We start from the raw sequence: 19,876 nt of genomic DNA on the forward strand, positions 1-19,876 counted from the left end.
AAATAATTTCTATAAAAATCAAGTATTTGTTTGAACTCGTATATTTCTTCATATACACATACTTATGTATGTAATATGTTTACAACTGCTTTTATTAAGTCATTTTAGTAGAAAATATTATGTATGTACAAGTTTTCGTATTTGATTAGTATATAAAAGTATAACTGAAGATATACATACAAGTAAGCACTTATGTATATTGTATTACAAATATGCATTTAATATGTAGGTATTATAGATATTATAGATAGTGTTTTAATTCTTTAAGCTTATTAGTTTATTATATTTTGTTTCTTACGAATTATATACGAAAAAATTGTTATTATGCCTGTTAACGTTACTGCCTATACTGTGAATTTTTTTTGCTTATCGCGTTTTTCTCTCGTTATGTATTTATTACATAGTGTCATACTTATTAAATAAATATACAAGAAAAAATATAAACCTACATAATGTACCCTCTCAAATATAATATGTTTATACATATAATACATACATATGTATATATATATATATACAGAAATATTATATTTTGTTACCTTACTACATAAAGTACATAACATTTTTACTATAAAAACATTTTTCTTTTTCTCTTTCTTTTTTTTTTGTTTTTTGTTTTTTTATTGTAAATCTGTAATGTGAATGAACGTCCTTCACCAAATAAAGCAGCAAAGTAGAAATATATATTATATATATACATATATATGTACATACATAATTATAAAATATACGATATTAAACTTACAAATGAAAAACAGAAAAAAAAGCAAAAACTATAATAGAAACAAAAAAAATGTAAAAAATAATAATAACAAAAAAAACAAGAAACTCAATAAATTGGCATTTACGCGATTTTTGATATTTTCATCGCCAGAGACAAAAATAACTTTGAATTGCAATAAAAGCAAAAAAAAACAGCATTTATGTTAGACAATTATGAATGCATCAAATGAATTTTAGAAAAAAAAATAAATAAATAAAAATTATTATAATAAAAAAAAAACATTATACATGAGATCATTCACTCACCATTATTCAATTTCATTTCTGCCCTTGAGATGCTTAGTTTTTTTATTACGTTTTTTATTATAATTTTATTCACATCATTATCAAGAATATCTCTGTGTAAAAAAAAAACGACATTTAATTATAGAATTTCATAAAAATAATATTTTAAAAAACTTTATTATAGTTTTTAAAATTTAAGTTGGTATAGGAAACATTTCGCTAAAAAAAATCCTATTAAATTCAGTTTAATAAAATTAAATGAATTATTAAAATTTAATTTCACATTGCAATAATTGTTCCTGGCACCAAAAGTTTAAATATTTCATTGCAGTAAGAGCTCTGGCAGACATGCAATGAAAAATTTAAAAACATTTTATACAACTGTTTGATTGCTTATTTGTGTTTCATAGGTCCATATGCAAGCACGCACACATGCCACTGTATGATCCCATGCAATTAAGCAATCAAACAGTTTGTCATTTTTTAAAAACTCTTTGGAATTTAGTAATTTTAAATTCTAGTTTAGTTGTTCGCGCAATTAATTTGCAATTAAACTGTAATTGCAAAATTAAAAATTACATGTCTGTCATGAGCTCTAATACATGCATATTATTCATTTTATAAGTGTTAATAAATTGTTGAATTGTGTAGCATTATAGCAATTTACGATATAATTAAGAAACTTTAATTCATATTAATTAATATGCTGTTATTAATTTTATATATGTACATATATAAGTAGGTGTAAATAATTAAAAAATGTGTGAATAAATAAAAAGAAAATTAGCTAAAATAGTTCTAAAACTTTAAATGTAATTAATTTGTTAATTATGTGTTTATTAAACAATAAGTTGTCAAAGTTTTTTTTACTATATGAACGTATACGATTAAAATTCAAAATTCAATATTGTACATAATTCGATTAAAGGTATTATGTCAATCAATTAAATACTAACTATAAGTTATTATTTTTAATTTGAAAGACGAATCTAAGAAAATTTTAATTTTTACCTTATATGGGTAGTAAAAAATAAATAATGTTTTATTCAATATTCTTTTCTCATTTGATCATAAAAATATTTTTATAATCAATATAAATTTTTATATGCAGATACATACATACATACATATGAATGAATGTATTTTAATATTAAGTGTAAAAATGATTAAATATAACAAATTCATATACAAGTATGTATATAACTAATAAATTATATTTTACAACACCCCTATAAGTAGATGAGTCTATATCTTTTAAAATTTTGTATTGATTATAATAAGAATTTTCAATACATGATATTTTTGATTCATTTTCAATAACATTTTACATATGACATTTTTGCAAATAAACATTGATGATTTTGACATAAGATATTTGACAATTGATTAAATTAAAATATTATTTTTATTATTTTTATTAAAAACAAAATTTTTATGTTTTTCAATAAAAATCAATAAAAACAGATTGTCGATTTTTATAATTCACTTCAAACATAAAACTGTTAGGTATATAAATAAGTTAAATAAAATGTTTTTCATTTCATAAAATTCATTGAAAATATTAAAGTATTCGTATTTTGGTCTACTTTTTATGCATCGGCTTGAACTCAATAAAATAAATGCCATTTTACGATATAATAATTAACAATATATGAATAATGTTATAATTCTTTACCCCTTTTACTTCATGCATATTGTTCTTTTTATTATATATATATATGTACACATGTATATACATGTATTTATAATTATGTATTTTTTTTTTTTGTAAACAAATACACCTGATTTGTACCCGTCGAAGTTATTTTTAATATTGCGCCACAAAAAATATCAAAAATATTTTTGCTTGTTTATTTATCGTAAACAATAACGAATGTATGTACATGTCATTTGTGCTCATACATACGTACACATGTAGGTATTATATTGTTATTTTTGATTTATTTCTAAATTCCGTCAACTCTTTAAAAAATTAATTTTTTTTATATAATTTTTTTTTCTTTTTGTATACCTTTGTTAATAACGAAGAAATTTTCCATTGTAAACATCGTTTAATTGTGCTCGTTACTTAACGTAATTCTATGCTTTTTTACTATATGAACGTATACGATTAAAATTGTTTGTAAATAAACATAGTGTTTAGTTATGTATGTACATATGTATGTACATAACGTATTATATATGTATGTACATTTATAAATATGTTAAGCCAAAATATTTACATATGTATTTATAAGTAATGTTGTGCACTTTACTTGATTATTGTTTTAAACATTTCAAATGTACAAGCTATGTATGTATGTAAGAAAATTTTTATATAAAAAAAACTTCATTGCAATTAAAATTGTTAAAAGTTGCTTTGCAAAATAAAAACAAATTTTGTTTTTAATAAATAGTAGGAATAATGACAGAACAAAAACATTTAAACATGGAGTACTATGTCAACAGAAATATTAACATACATACATATGAACGTACATATGTACATACATGCATAGGATTAAATTGCATTGCCATGTGCGCCCAACAAAATGGTATTTGTTACTTGAAAATTTTACATATACATACATAGTATTTATAATCATTATATGCATGTATATAACATACCTGTGACATATGTATGTACCATAATATAAATGTCTAGAGTACAAATTTCACTAAACACTGGCAAATTCTCTGGCAATTTTAGCATAGCATAAAGCATAGCAGTCAAAATCTTTATTAAATTTGATAAAAAAATACAATTTAATTTATACAGAAAAATTTATAAACATGTGTAAACACAATCTTACATACTTACAGAAATGCAGAATTAAAATTTTTAAAATTTGCATTATGTGACCGTAAACAAGTTTCAATTATCTAAATATATTAATTTGTAATATATTTTTAGAGTTTTTAGGTGTTTAGGCATTTTTCCCCACAATATTATGTGTATATTTAGAATTGGCATACATTTGCGAGTTGTATCGAACAATTAATATTGTTCGATGTAATTTAAAAATAATTTATAATTACAATACTTACTATACCTGAGTTCTATTAATTTATTTTGTTAAATTTTCTATACATATGTATTTGCATTTTGTTTTTGATAAAATATAAAAATATAGTGTTGGGGTAATGAAAGTTCTTAATTATTTACATAATATATAAAAACAAAATATATGTACATACATAATAAAAGCTTTTGATTTTAAAACGGCCTTCCAAAAATAAAAGAAGTATAAAATGCGAAAACTGAAACTTTTTTATATATTTTTACATGCCTAACAGAAAACAATTTATGAAAATTATAACAATTAAATTGAATGAGCAAGCGAGATAGAAAGGGATGAAAAAATTTATATGTACATGCTTATGTATAAAAAAAATGTTTAGAATGAAAGCAAAAGAAGAACTAAAACAGGCAAAAAAAAAGAACAACAATAAACGAATGACTTGACTCAAGGTGCATTATGGTTCAGGTGATCAACAAAACAAAAACAACAAAAAATAAAGTTCTACGCCATTCAGTAATTTGACAACAATTGAAAGCTCATATTTTTTTATCGTTGTTTTTCTTTTCTTTTATTTTTTTTTTTACTACCAACATGTTGTATAAGAGTGTTTGTGTATGAATGGATTACTTGTTTTTGGTTTTGTTTTATTTTATTTTTTAAATTGTTGTTCTTCTGCATACTTGTGGTTGTTTCTATTAAATTTGCATTTTTTTTTTAATTTTTTTTTCAACATTTTGTTCTGTTATGTTGTATTTATTTTTAGATTTTTAATAAAAAAAAACTAATTTACATACCTTTAATTTTTATATTTTTATTTTTTTGTGTAGTTAGCAATTATTGTGTTGAAAGCAGTGTCGAATTTTAAGATATATTAAAATTGATGACCCGAATTCCGATTCGTTACTGTTCATACATATGTATGTATTTTGTTTTAAGTTCTTTTTGTCACAAAATGTCAAGTATGTATACACGCTACAATTAACAGATATCATTCTTATTTTGTTTTAAGTATGGAGGGGTCTTTAAATTGTAAAATTTCGTTGAACATCATTGAACATCAATCGAATTTTTTATGAGCTTGAATGCAAATTACAATTCGTAATCATAATTTAATTAAATTTTTAACAGCATGGTAAAATTTTAGATTCGAAACTCTGGTTATTAATACTTAAAAATCAAACAAATTTTTATGCTTTTATAAATGTAATTTTTTATGCTCGTATAAATACACATGCATGTAGAAGTTGTGCTTACAGACTTTCATTCTATATGTACACACATAACGTTACTTATAGAAAAATAAAAAAAACTATTGAGTCAATTAAATTTTTTATCTGCGTAACATTTTCTATTCATTAATTCATTTTTTTTTTGTTTTCATGTTATGTCGCTGTTATTTTTTATTTTTGTTTTGACAAGTTGTAACTATACAAAAAAATTTTTTTAACCAAAATAATGCAACTTTTTTTTTATTATAATTATTTTCTATTTTAATTCAATACATTTATATTTGGGTTACGATCAAATAGATATAATTCTGCAAATACTGCACATATATCAAAAGTATCTACAATTTTTTATATATGCATGAATGAATACAGCGTTCCCACTTGGATACAATTGTATCCATTTGGATACATTTTTGCTTTAAAATTTAGCTTGGATACAAAGATACTCAAATCTGCTAAAATGTCGAAATTGGCTACATTTTAAAATTTTGCTGAAATATGGATACATTTCTTTCTCGAACACTAAATAAATGTTAGAAAACTTTTAAAGTGCTGTAACTTTTAAGTGCATTATCTTCCAAAAAATGTTATTTGCTGACTAAATAAAATTTGCCCGTTTTCGTGCTGAATAGTTTTTACCGCATAGTTCAACAGCTACAGAACATATATTTTCTGACCTTAAATTTTAAAATGTAATAGAAATTGCGTGTGATTTCTAAAAGAATTTACTATAAATAACGAAACTTACATTGTTGAAAGCAAATTAATATTATTTAAGAGTTTATTGGTATAAAATAAGGCGATTTAGTATAATAATTCTACTTTAGGAGGCTGGATACATTTTGGATACATTTTGTTCTTGAAATTGGATACATTTTGTTTTTATTGAGTGGGAACACTGAATGAATATTATGACATATGCTTGTGTAAACGTACATGCATACATATTATTATACTTGCATTGACAACCTTTTATTTAAAGTACGAATTACGTAATTTTAAAAAGTTTTTGTTTATTTTAAATAACACGCAATCTTAATGACTGGTTTGTTAAAAAAATTTTAAAAAATATCAAAATTTTTATTTATATATTTTCAAGCTACATACATACGTACACACATACATTTTTATATACTTACATATGCATGTACATAATCAGAAATTTTAGCATTTTTAGACATCAATAACATTATTAATAACTTTTGTTTGATTTGTTTAAAATTTGACAAAAGTCTATTTGTTTTCTACATAAATGCCAAACTGATTTAGTTTGATTGAAAAAATTTTACTCTAACGCTATCAAATTACCATTAGATAAAAAATCTAAGAAAAATGTCTGAGATGACGTTCGATGTATGTATGAACTAAACGTCAGTCAATAATTTTTTTGTTACCGTAAAGTTTCAAATTTTTACGACAAGATCACTTTATCGATTATTTTGAATCAAAAAAACATTTTCTGCTTTTAAAATCAAAAAAAAAAAAACAAATTTAAATCATAAAAACGTGAAGAGAAGGAGACTGAAAAGTGAGAATATAGAAGTGCAGGAAGTAAACAACGAAAAACAAAAAAAAATCGCAAATTGCGAAAAGGAATTGCGTCGTAAATATTATTTTTTTTTATTAGTATTTTCCTATTCTGTTTTTATTTTTTCTATTTTCAATGTACAATTTGACCTATATTTATGTTTCTTTTTCTGTTTGTTCTTGTATACTAGTAAAATGAATGTATAGTGGCTGCTTGCTATTAAAGTTGTATGTACCAAAAATGTTCTAAAAAAAATCCGATATTGTTTTTGTGTGGTTTTTGTTTTTTTTATACCGGAATTCATTATTTTATTCCCATACATCCATAGAAACTACAAATACATTTACGAGTATTCTTACATGTATGCCACACATCGGTTTGAGCAACCACTATTAAGGTAAATAATATTTTCTAATATGAGAAAAATTTGAAAAATAGTTGAAATGTTTTAAATCATTTTATCATTCCATATTTAATTAAAAATACAAGACGGAATGTGTGAAACACGTTCTGTTATTTTTTTTATTTTTGTAACTGTTGTTGGTGTTAAAAGAATGCATGAGAACAATAAAAAAAATATTGATGATAATTTCCATTGAAATTTTATGCTAATTAATTTATTTGCTTTAATTTTTAAAATTTCAACAAATCTGAACCTCATACTTTTAAACGTTAACATTTGAGTTGTAAATTACAAAATAACTGCAACGGTAAAAGTATACATTCATACATATATGTATGTACATTCATACAATGCTTTACAAGTGTTTGGGTTTTAAATAATATATTATATAAATGTACTTATGTATGTACATACATATATGCTTATGTATAATTATCAGATCTATTCTTGACACATTGCTATTAATTATGGAAATCCCGTTAATTTTAATGAATTTGATTTACAAGAGCTTTTATTTAATTGCGTTTTTCAGTACAAAGTTAGTGTACCCATTATACTGAATTAGTAGTTATACATCTTCCATTAAACTACATACATACATATATTAGTGGCGGAGGAGAACTCTAAGCCGTTCATATCAAAAATGAATAAAATATAGAGAAATAGACCTGAAAATTTCAGGTCAGTTCAGTATTTTTATTATTTTTATTATTTTGTACTTCAGAGTTCAGGCTGAAATACAAAAGTTAATTTGACTTTTTCAGCAACATAATTCGAATTATTGAAGAAGCGAAAGTATTGATAGGCTTTATGCGCTTACATATACGAGTACAATATAACATCAATGTACGAGCTGCAAAATCGACTCGTATGCCAATTTAAACTCTTATTCATATGGAAAATGGAATCAAAACCGGACATTCAAATTCAATATGTAATATTCCAAAAATACAGTGTACATAGTATACATACATATTACCGGATACATACATACATAGAATATGTGTTTAAAATTCACATAATATTAAACAATAGAAATCAAATTTAACATTTCTATTGAAATTTAAATTACGTTTTCAAAGTAAAAGTATTTATATATGTACGTGTACATATATACATACATACTTATGTATATTTAAATTATGTATGTATATTAATGTATATTTTTTAAAATTTTAATACTTAATTAATTAGCATGCTAATATTATAATGGTGTGGCGACAATTTGAATTTCATACCGTATTTAGAAGGGAATTTTTTTAAACGGTATAAAAATAAAATTTGTTAGAATGACATTAATTTACTTGTATACATGCATGCATGCATATTGTACTCATGCATATATTGATATATGTACATGTGTATATGCATAATAGAAAGTATGTATCTAGTAGACTGACGTGCTTGTAAGATTTAAAATAATTAATTATTTAATTAAATTATTGTGGAATTCACGTTTTTGTTTTTATAATGTGTGCTAATTACTTAACTACTATTTAAGAAATTTAATCTTGATTTAAGTTAATTGTCACAAACTGTTTTTATTTTTAGAAATTAATATTATTTAAAATTCAATATAAACACAATCAGTAACAGTCATAGTCAATAAGTTTGTGCATTTTGTATGAAAATTACTCTTTTTAAAATATTTTACTGTTTGCTATTGTTAGTGAAAGGTACGATTGAGAGTTTTGTAAGTAAATATGATACATTCCTTTAATTATAAAATATATACGTACATATGTATGTACATTTGTATATAAATAAGTTGACTTTAGAAATGTCAGATTGAAACAATGTCATATTAAATTTCGTAAGTAAGACGTTTAAGACTGATTAATGGCTGTGTCCAAGATAAAATTAATATATGTATAGTGAAAATTCTTAAAATTAGAACAAGAATTTTGCAATCAGAATGTTTTTAATAACTATTTAAAGCAATTCTCATGTATGTATTACGACATAATTCAGCAATTAAAACTCGTATGCTGAATGTGTTAACACTGTATGTTACTGTAATTTTGAAGTCAGGTTACATTTAAATTTTTTAAGCATTTATTATAAAATTTGTTTTCGCAATAAATAGAAAAATTAAACATAAAATTATATAAAAAAAAATTTTACTGACGTCAGTAGTTTTCATTGCAACTGTTTGCTGTCTAAAAGTTTAAATAAGATTTATTTAGTTTTATTTTTTGTTTTGTTTTCTTTATTACATACATATATACATATACATAAATGTTTGTACATTATATTAAATAAGTGTATGTATGTAAAAAATGCAATAATATTCTGAGTGTAGGTTGATTGTACTTAAATGTGTCTATATACCGTATTAAATATATGATCTAAGTGTACGCAATCCTATACATTTTTATTTTGTAGAGATTAAATTTCTGCATTTTTAAATAGCTTTGGATGATTTCATTGATATTTCTGTAAATTCATACATACAAATGTATACTGTCTAGCCTACTAGTTATTATTCACCAAGAAATTATTATTTTTTTTTAATTAAAATATACGCATATACCTATATGTAAATATGTGTGTATGGATGTATATAATTACTAATTAAATTTTTAATAGTTTTACTTTATTTGAATTTATTTATAAAACATATTTGAGTTTTCAAAATAAAAATGATATACATACATAAATAATTAAGTATATGTACAATCATACCTATGTATGTATATGTGAACAATATTAATAAAATTAAAAATATCTGTCAGCTGCTTGAATATTTTATACAATTATTATTAAATTTATTAAAATTTTTATTCTTTTTAATTCTGATAATTTATTAATGGAAATGTACATATGTATGTGCATATACATATGTATTTTGTTGTTACATATACAACAATTATAATTATAATATTGTAGGGGTGTGGTTGGTAGAAGTTTCAATAGGACATGACACATTTTTAAATTAAATTAGAAAATTAAAGTAAGATAAATATTCAGGTAAAATTATAGTGTAAGGTTCTGGGCTAGTTTTTTTTATTCTGAATAAATATGTATTTAAGATAATAAAATATAAAAAAAATAAATATTTTTTTTTGAATACTAATCAATTATTATCATTACAATTTGATTTCATTATTACGATAATCTAAATTAATGAGCTCATAATAATTGTAAATTTAATATTTGAAATTAGTAAGTATAGAGAAACTCCAAATTCAATTATATAGAATTTCATTATAGCTATATAAATTTAACTGAATGATAATCATTAGTAATTTTTGCTTTGAAAATTGAATTACTAGCAAATATGAACTAGCAAATATTTTTTTATTTGTTTACAAAATATTTTTATTAAATATTTACTATCATTGTAATTCACGACATTCAGAGAGTCTAAAATAATAATAAAAAAAAATCCGATCGGATATTTGTCAAAATTTAATGAATGAAGTAAATACATACTAACATACATATTTAAGTATGTGTTTGTATATGTAAAATAATTTTTTTTATATTGAAAAGGTGTAAACCATTCATAAATTATTAATAAATAATATTTTAATAATATTTAATTTAAAGAAAATAATATTAAAAATAATTTTCTTCATACTTAAGAATGTTGCAGAAAATCAATTACTAACATTTTTGGAGACAGTTCTAAATCTTGCATCAAACCTGGAGAATATAGAGTAATTCCATGTTAAATTTTGGATCGGTATCGTTAAATTTGAAGGGGAACAACTGAAAATCGTTTTCGAAACATGTTGGAATTAACACTTTCATTAATTTTTATTGGAATGCTACATTTTTAGTTCTCTTGTCTCTGCGTACTAAAGTTGAAATATATAAATCCCTAGATTGATTTAACTCTATAACTAAACTAATGTTAAATAATTGTATGCATTGTTTAGTAAAACAAAATGAACTTTCAAAATTTGATAACAAAAGTTCTTCGAATTATTAGCCGAAATTGGATCAAAAATTTTGTTTTAAATATTTTGACCATGCAAAACCAAACTCTTATAATAACTAAATAAGTTTTAATATTATAATTTTTTTAAATTTTTACTTACTTATTTTCTATTCTTTTTTTATTTACTTAGTCACATTTTTACTAAATTATGTCATCTGGTAAATTTTTTTTTTACCTGCAATAAAAATGAACAAATTTGTTATTTAGCTTTAAAAAATATTTTTGAAAAGAAAAAGAAGAGAACAAGAAAATATTTTTTTTTTGTATTTACTTTTCTTCATATTTGCATAATAATTAGTCAAAGAGAATATTGCTGTGACAGAGGGAATAGGCGTAAAATTTTGAGTATTTGTATATAAAACTTTTGACATCTATGATCTAAGTTGAAAGGCTTCACTATTGTCTTTTTTTTCTACTATGTGAAATGCTTTTGTAATATTATTACATTAATAATTACGCAAAATCCTCGAGTTTTTTATATACATATACATTTTTATATATATACAAATTTAAATTTTTGTTTTTGACGCTCAGACTATGATGACATATTTTTCTTTGTAATATTTTCTAGTTAATAATACTTGTACATATTATTTATTACTCATTCATAATTTTCATATTGTTATTATGAGATTTAAAAGTTGAAAGTAGTATAATTTAAACAAATTACTATAAAGTCGGAGTTCTGAATTAAATGAAATGAGAAGTAAATGATTAAAAAATATTAAATTAATTAGATATAAAATGCAATTTGCATCACAGACATATTATGACCACCCACAATGAAAGAGGGGTACTCTCTTGTATTGAAATAAAACAAAAATTTTAATATTTCCAATAATTTTTTCGTCTTTGTGCCCCCTGCTTGCAATTTATATAACATAAACTTGAATGTCAACTTGATTCTCAACATTGAACACGAATCATATTTGATCTGTGAATCTGAACTTTTTTTGTTTTATAAATTATACTCGTATGATTCATTTAAGATAACAAAGATGAATATTGATGATTCAATTAAATTAAAGGCTTTATTACTTAGTACTCGTACATACAAATAATTTTTCTTAAGAATTATAAAAAAAACTATAAAATCTTACAAAACTTTCAATAACTCATTTTATTAATCATACAATTTTTTTTTATATTTACAGGTACGTCCATTATAAATTTTTTTGGCACTTTGTAAATAAATTTTATTTACTTAAGATTTTTTTTTGGTAAGGTTAAAATGTTTATTCAAAAATCTACAAAAATAAATATAAAATGCGAAGTAAAAATAAAAAAAAAAAGAAGAAAAAATTAACACCTGATCCAAATCTAATTCAAATGTTTGCAATAGTAACAATATACTTGCTTTAAGTGTGTGTGTGTGTACTACGTGAGTTTTTATGTAAAAATTTTTTAAATTTAGAGAACCTTGGAAAATTTCGTAGAAATTTTTTTTTTAAGTTTTTCTATAATTTTGTTAGTTAAAGTTTTACTAGGTCAAGTTTTTTTTTTCTAACAATAATCTGAATCATAAAAGTATGAAAACATTTTATATGAAATTATTAGTCAATATTTTCAAAGTATTAAAGATTACAATTTAATAAACAAATGTAACAATGTCAAAAAATTTAACTTTAGTGTTAATTATCAAAGATGAGAAAGGCAATAAAGTTACAAAAATTTGTTAAAGATGGCGCATACAAAGATTTTGTGTCTTAACATTCTTCAAAATTTTCTTCGAAAACTGTCATCATAATTATTATTATAACAGTAATTGTCATAGTTATTGAATAAGAAAGATCGTTTTAAATAAATTATGACAATAATATTCGAAGCTTAACAAAATTAAGTGTCAAATAATGAGATTAAAAGAACTTTAACATATAAAATTGGTATTCAGTAAACCCGTAGTAAATGATTTTAATTAATTTTGTTAAATTTATTACATCAATTTTAAATTGAATCCTGCGTATTTATTTTACTTTTACAATCACTGAAATATTCTGTAATAATTTTATTGTTTGAACTCTTTCTCCTTTCCATTGGTTCCGCTATATACAGGTTCCGTATCGCTAGTTTGGTATTTAAAAATTTGTATATTTACATTATATAATAATAACGCTGATCTATGCTTGTCAGTACAGCTCTTATGCATAAATTAGGGCTAAAATGTACACTAATTTAAAAATTATTGTACAATTATCGAAAACTGCAAAAATATTCTTTTAGTATTTAAAATTAAAAATAAATATTAAATTACAACAAATTTTTTGACTTCATAATATTGTTTTAAATAATATAATAATTTTAATTTATTAACTATATTTTCGTTATAATATAACTATTTTGGAAAACTATATACTTTTTCAATTTATTCATATGCTAATACAATATGTTTACATATTATATATTCTTGATGTAATATGTTTATTAAATCTTTGCTTATTATTCAATAATTTCCATAAATTCAATTTTCTGTCTATAAAGTTTATTTTAATCTTTATTATATAGTTTAACTATAACAATAAATGGCATAACATTAACATAAAATCATTATATAATATTCTATAATAATATTTACATATTATATGGTGGCCTTAAATAAACTTTAAGAAATAATGTAGGTTTATGTATGTTTTTACATACATACACACATGTATGGGTACACAGAAAAGAGAAATTAAATTCAAGGATAATAGTTATTAATACCAAAAAATTATTGTATAAATATTCATTATTATATACTAATAAGTATAATAAAAATAAATCTTAAAAAAAATCAAAAATATTTTAAATATGATCTTATGCAAATTTTTTAGAAATCCTTACAAAAATCAAAATTTTCTATATATATTTACACATGAATATTATTACACTACACAAATATGATTAATATTTATTAGGTATATAATAAGATTTTAATGTATATTATTGCATAAATTAAAAAAAATATCACAATTATATACAAGTATTATTGAAAGTATTATTGTATTAGTTTTTATTTTATTGTCCTAATAGCTAAAATTTTACTCAGATTATTGTTAAATTTACTGAATATATTTTAACAATCACAAATAGGTACTGTCGCACACTGTCGTCAAAGTTATTTTATTACTTACTTTCAGCATTTTTCAATAAGCAATTCGAATGTAACAGAGGAGAATTGAGCTTTTGTGTACTTATTTTATATTTAAATCTTATTTGTTTTGTATGGTGATTAGTTTTCTCTTTTCTTGATTTTTAAAAAAATAAAAAATTTCTTTAATTAATTCGAATTTTAAAAAATTTGAAAGCTATTGTGTTCTAGGATAAATTATGTATGATATAAATTTACAGAAATACGGAATAATTTGAAAAAAAAAATTTATTTTAAATTTCAAATAATTTGAAAATTTGTATAGGTATTTGTAATACTAAATAATACATAAACGCATTACCCTTAGTTATATTAATTCAGTACATATGTATAGCCTCAATTATTTTTGACGTCATCATTATTGTTTGAAAATGAAAAATTAAAATTTTGCTTATTATAGCATTATTTACTGTTCATCTGTTCAGACTGTTATGTAATTAAAATTGAAGTATAATTCATTGACACAAAAATGTTCTTACTTATAATTTATGTACATATGTACATACATAACGTGTATTATAACCTACTTGTACATAATACTCGTATATTATATAAATCTGTGCACATTTGTTTGAAAATTTTAACGAGAATAAAAATTTACGGCAATTTTTTTTTTCAAAGAAATGTAAAAATAATAATAAAAAAAACAATAAGTATTACTCGTATTTATAATAATTACAATTTTCAGGATATCTTATGTAATATTATATTCTATGCAACATACAAGAATGTATATGTTTATAATGTACATATGTTTATACATATATAAATGCACATACTTTAAAATTGCATATCGATTTTAATAATGAAGTATTTTATTATTGCAAATTTTATTTTATATAATATAATTTATGTATTTAATTTTATGTAATATAACTACAATAATGTACGCTTTATGTAATATACAAAAAGTATATATTAATTTACTAACACTATACATAAAATTTAATTAGATAAAAATGAAAAAAGGAAATCCCAGCAGTATTAAATAGATATATATAATAATATACGTATAACACCTAACATACTCGTATAGTGTTTCTATGTAATTCCATTTTTATATGTATATAAAATTTTAAATAATGATAAAAATAAGAATATTCACAACAACGCGCTTATAATATGAAATTTTACTGCAATTGTAAATTTCTTTTTTACTACTACATACTACTTTACTATAGATTTACAACTACTACTCTGTTATATTAACTAGTATACTCTATTTTATACTATTATGAATACAATAATTATTGCAATTCTTTGGCTTCTTCTATAAACTATTTATATATCCATTTGTATGTATAACAATAAATTGCTGCGCTAAAAATCTGACTGCATTTTTTTCCTGCTGTTATTTAATACAACTTGACCTCATTCCCGGTAAAATTCGATATTGTACATAAAAAGAAAAAGTACGTGTGCAGTTTGCACAATGAAAAGGAGAAAAAAAAGAATTTCTTTTTAAACAATAAATTTTTTATAGTTTTATTAAATTTTTTTTTTTTATTTATTTTTTGATTAAATAAAATTTACTGTTGTATGTACAATATGTTTTGGAGTAGGCTTATATACATAATAATGTTGTACATAAAATGTTCTATGTATTTGAAATATAAATTCCGGGATTTTTATCATTAAAAAATGGTATAGTGTCAGCATTTGTTATATATAAGTGCACATAAGTATCTATACTTTTATTTTGATGCAATCGAATCGCATTTACATACAATATACATACATACGTAGTTAAATATATAATTTTATGGTATATTTGTATCGTTGTTTAAAATATTGAATTATTTTCCTTCTATATATAATATTCATGAATATACTATTCTATATATAGTATATATAGGTATATAATGAAAAAGTATATAGTACATTATAGGCACCTTCGGCTTCTATTTACAATATTTAGGTAATACACACAGAATGAAATATGAAATTTCATTATTTACTCAATGAATTTCACAATCATATGATTTTTTTTGTTTTTATTTTTTTCCTATTCTGTATGAATGAGTGTGAGTATATAAATATATAATGTAGTATAACAAAAAAATAAGAAAAAGAGAGAAAAAAAAGAGGTGAATTTTTTGAATGGCATGAGAAAAATCCATGAATTTTTACTATTTAATTGTTCGGCCGTTTTTTTTTTCCTTTTATTGTTTTTGTTTTTTGCATCAAAATTTTTATTGTTATATAATATAGTGTGTATATTCTACTCTATCATAAAATACTAATAATTTATGCAATAACGAATGTACTGTGCGTTATTTGTATCTCTTCGTCTTTACTACCAAAAAGAGAATGTATGTAAATAATGTGATGACAATAATTTTTATGTTTAGACACAAAAAAAAAAAATTACAATTGCTATTGCTAAGAACATGTGTACAATATTATGATAAGTGATAAGCCATAAACATAAAAAATAATATAAAAATTTACGATAATTGTCCGAATTTTGACCGAAATGGAATAGAGAATGTGTTTAGAAGGAGAGAAAAATTTATTGATTTTTTTTATTTTATTTTCACTCTTTTTTTTTTGAATTTTATTGCATTTTGTTGATATTCTAATTCTTGTCCTAAAGGAGACCTAAATTTTACGAATATGAACGAATCCATTGATGATGATGACGATGATTGTGATGATTTTTGTTCATAAGCAAACCATGTGTAAATAAATATATTTTTTGTCTCATTCCTTGCTATTTTATTTGTACAAACTAACATTGTTGTACCATGTTGGAAAATATAAAACTCTCATATGCCTATCTACATGCGTACATAATAAATATTTGTTTAATATTTTTGCTATTATTTGATATAGAGAAAATATTCGCTTAATGCCCATCCCGGCAACATGACCTCGTTCAAGGCATTTTTGTTTTTATTTCTTTTTCTTCTTATATTTTTACTATACTACAGTTTAATTTTTTTTAGGTACCTATTTGCTTTTCTATCCGATTTTTTCTCTTCTTTTTTCCATTTGCTATCTCTCTTTGTTTTTTCTATCTATCGAACGAAAAAGTGTTATATACTAAATATAAATATATACTCGTGTTTATATTCGAATTTCATATAGGAATATAATAGAAACTGAAAGAGCAAGAAAATATCAATCGTGTAACTATATTTAATTTTTTTTGTTACATATAATAATACATACATATGTATGTATATTTAAAGCATATAGAGAAAAAAAATTAAAAATAAATGAACATGGCATCACCAACTAGATTTTGTATTAGATACGTATACGGAGAGAGAAAGAGAGAAAGGAAATATTATAAATTGTGCAGAAACTAAAGTATGAGTATTTGGGGCTGCTGGTATGATGTAAAAACAAAAAATGATCTAAAATAAAAAAACTTGTATAATAAACGGATGAACTAAAATTTTCGTATTATTTTACATATCGATATTTACATATTGATATTAACACACATGTGAAATATATAGACATACATATGTATTTATGTATATACATAATATTTTTACAAAGTATTTATTATACCTATGTATGTGCATAAAACAAAATTTGGCACGCCATATTATTTATTTTCTTTTACATTTTGCAAATTATTATTTATTTTTTATTATATAAAATATAATATTATACAATAACATTTGTGCAATATGTACGAATATGTACAATAGGATTTCAAATATATGTATGTTTGTACATATCACTTTGAAACATTTAGGGCATCAGTATACTTATGTTTATATGTATGTATGTATGTGTGTATAATTTCAAAAGAAAATTTGTCAAGCTTTTGTCTACTAAAAAAAAAATTGTTTTTACATTATCTAATAAATCAGATTTATAATCTTAAATTTTCTTTTAAAATTTTAATGTCTCTACATATACAGACTAATATACACAAAATTGTATGTATGTACATAAGACTTTCATAAATATTTTCACATGTTATGTGCAAGAGAAAGGTGTAAGCGATTTTTATAATTTGAAAACTAGTTCAAATACTTTTTGAAATAGGTTCTCATTTCTAAAATATATGTTAGCAATTGATAATAGTAACACCGTAGCAAAGTTTAACAGGAACGCAAGGTAATTGCCATTAAGACAGTTCATTAAAACAGTTCAAACCTGATACTATGTAAATGTGGATGAATGAGTAAATTCCTGAGCTTTTCAATATATTTTGCTTATAAGGTGATAAGATTTCTAAATTTTATTCCAGACTACTTTGCAGGATATTCTTAAAAACCTTAACGTGTTCTTTATCTAAATTTAAATAAAATGGTCGAAGAATTTTGAAACCATGTAATTTTACTTATTTAACAAACTATATATGTACCTGTGTATATATAAAATTGTAAAATATATTTTACAAATTACAAATATGTATATGTATGCATTCTATATGAAAAATTTTAATAAACTTTTTATAGAACCATAAAATTATTTTGTATGAAAATTTCAATAAAGCATAATGTGAAGTATTATGTACTACATAGCTCTACATAAGCTAGTTCATACACATTACGTTTAACAAACATAATTAATATAGTTCATACAAAGTTAAAATATTAATTAAAATTTTTGTAAATATAAAAATTCTCTGATAATAATTTTATGGAACAGAAAACATATCTTAAAGAACGATAAAGATTTTATGGTACTTAGTGTATGTTGGCAACGCTCTGCATGATAACAAAGCTGTACACGACGACAAAGCTCTAAATAGGATAAAGTATGCACATACAGTGTATAATAGTATGTACTTGGTTGTAAAATGTTAACTGGAAAATTCATTAAAATTAATATAGCAAATTTTACTTATACACTGTTATACAATAAAATATACTTATTTATATACATAAATACGCAATAAAATAAACTGTTTTTAATTATACATAACATCTTGCTTGTTTTGCAAAAAGTGGTTTTTCATTCACTTATGTATATAGTGCATTAATATATACATATATATAAATATATATAATATTATTATATAACAAAATACACATAAAATTTTAACATGCATATGTATATATAATATAACACTTTAAAAAATTTGTTCTTCACAAAACTGTTGTTTTACAATAAAATATACACATAATGTGTAAGGGTATACTGGGGTAATACTGCAATATTTTAATAAATATAAATGCATATTTTCCAATTTTGTATATATTACATATCAATATCAAATACACAATTTTTATTGCAATTGTACATAAAATTAATTTTATATTATACACAAAGTATACCTTATACAATCGTTATATACACTTCGTTATATATACCTTATTTTCATTATATACTATTCAGGTTTAATGTTCTCAAAATACTTGTCCTTGTTTTTATTTTATGTACATATATATGTACATTCATCGCATATATATTTATTATAATGCAATATTTTAACATTTATATTTATTTTTATGTTTAAATAAAATACGTATGTGCACATACTATAAAAATTGATTCATAAAATATGTAGGTACTTGAGTATAAGATATTAAAAAAAAAATTACAAATATAAATATGTGAGTCTATATATATTTGCGTATATAATAACAGAAAAGGATGAAAAGCGGGTGGTTTGGGGGGGGGGGGGGGGGCTATACAATTTTACTCGAAAGGTAAAAATTAAA

General features: G+C 22.2%; 1 protein-coding gene across 1 annotated transcript in view; it reads left to right on the forward strand.

The window, feature by feature from the left end:
* The first annotated feature begins 8,760 nt into the window (after positions 1 to 8,760).
* The window catches only part of LOC129608550 (uncharacterized), a 30,613-nt gene continuing 19,497 nt past the window's right edge, over positions 8,761 to 19,876 (forward strand). Inside the window, exon 1 of the mRNA XM_055520133.1 lies at positions 8,761 to 8,863. Coding sequence (XP_055376108.1) covers positions 8,795 to 8,863 — 69 coding nt within the window. The 5' untranslated portion in view covers positions 8,761 to 8,794. The remainder of the gene's footprint in view (positions 8,864 to 19,876) is intronic.

Source organism: Condylostylus longicornis, unplaced genomic scaffold (assembly GCF_029603195.1).
Source record: "Condylostylus longicornis isolate FDR11 unplaced genomic scaffold, ASM2960319v2 ptg000031l, whole genome shotgun sequence".
Classification (NCBI taxonomy): domain Eukaryota; kingdom Metazoa; phylum Arthropoda; class Insecta; order Diptera; family Dolichopodidae; genus Condylostylus; species Condylostylus longicornis.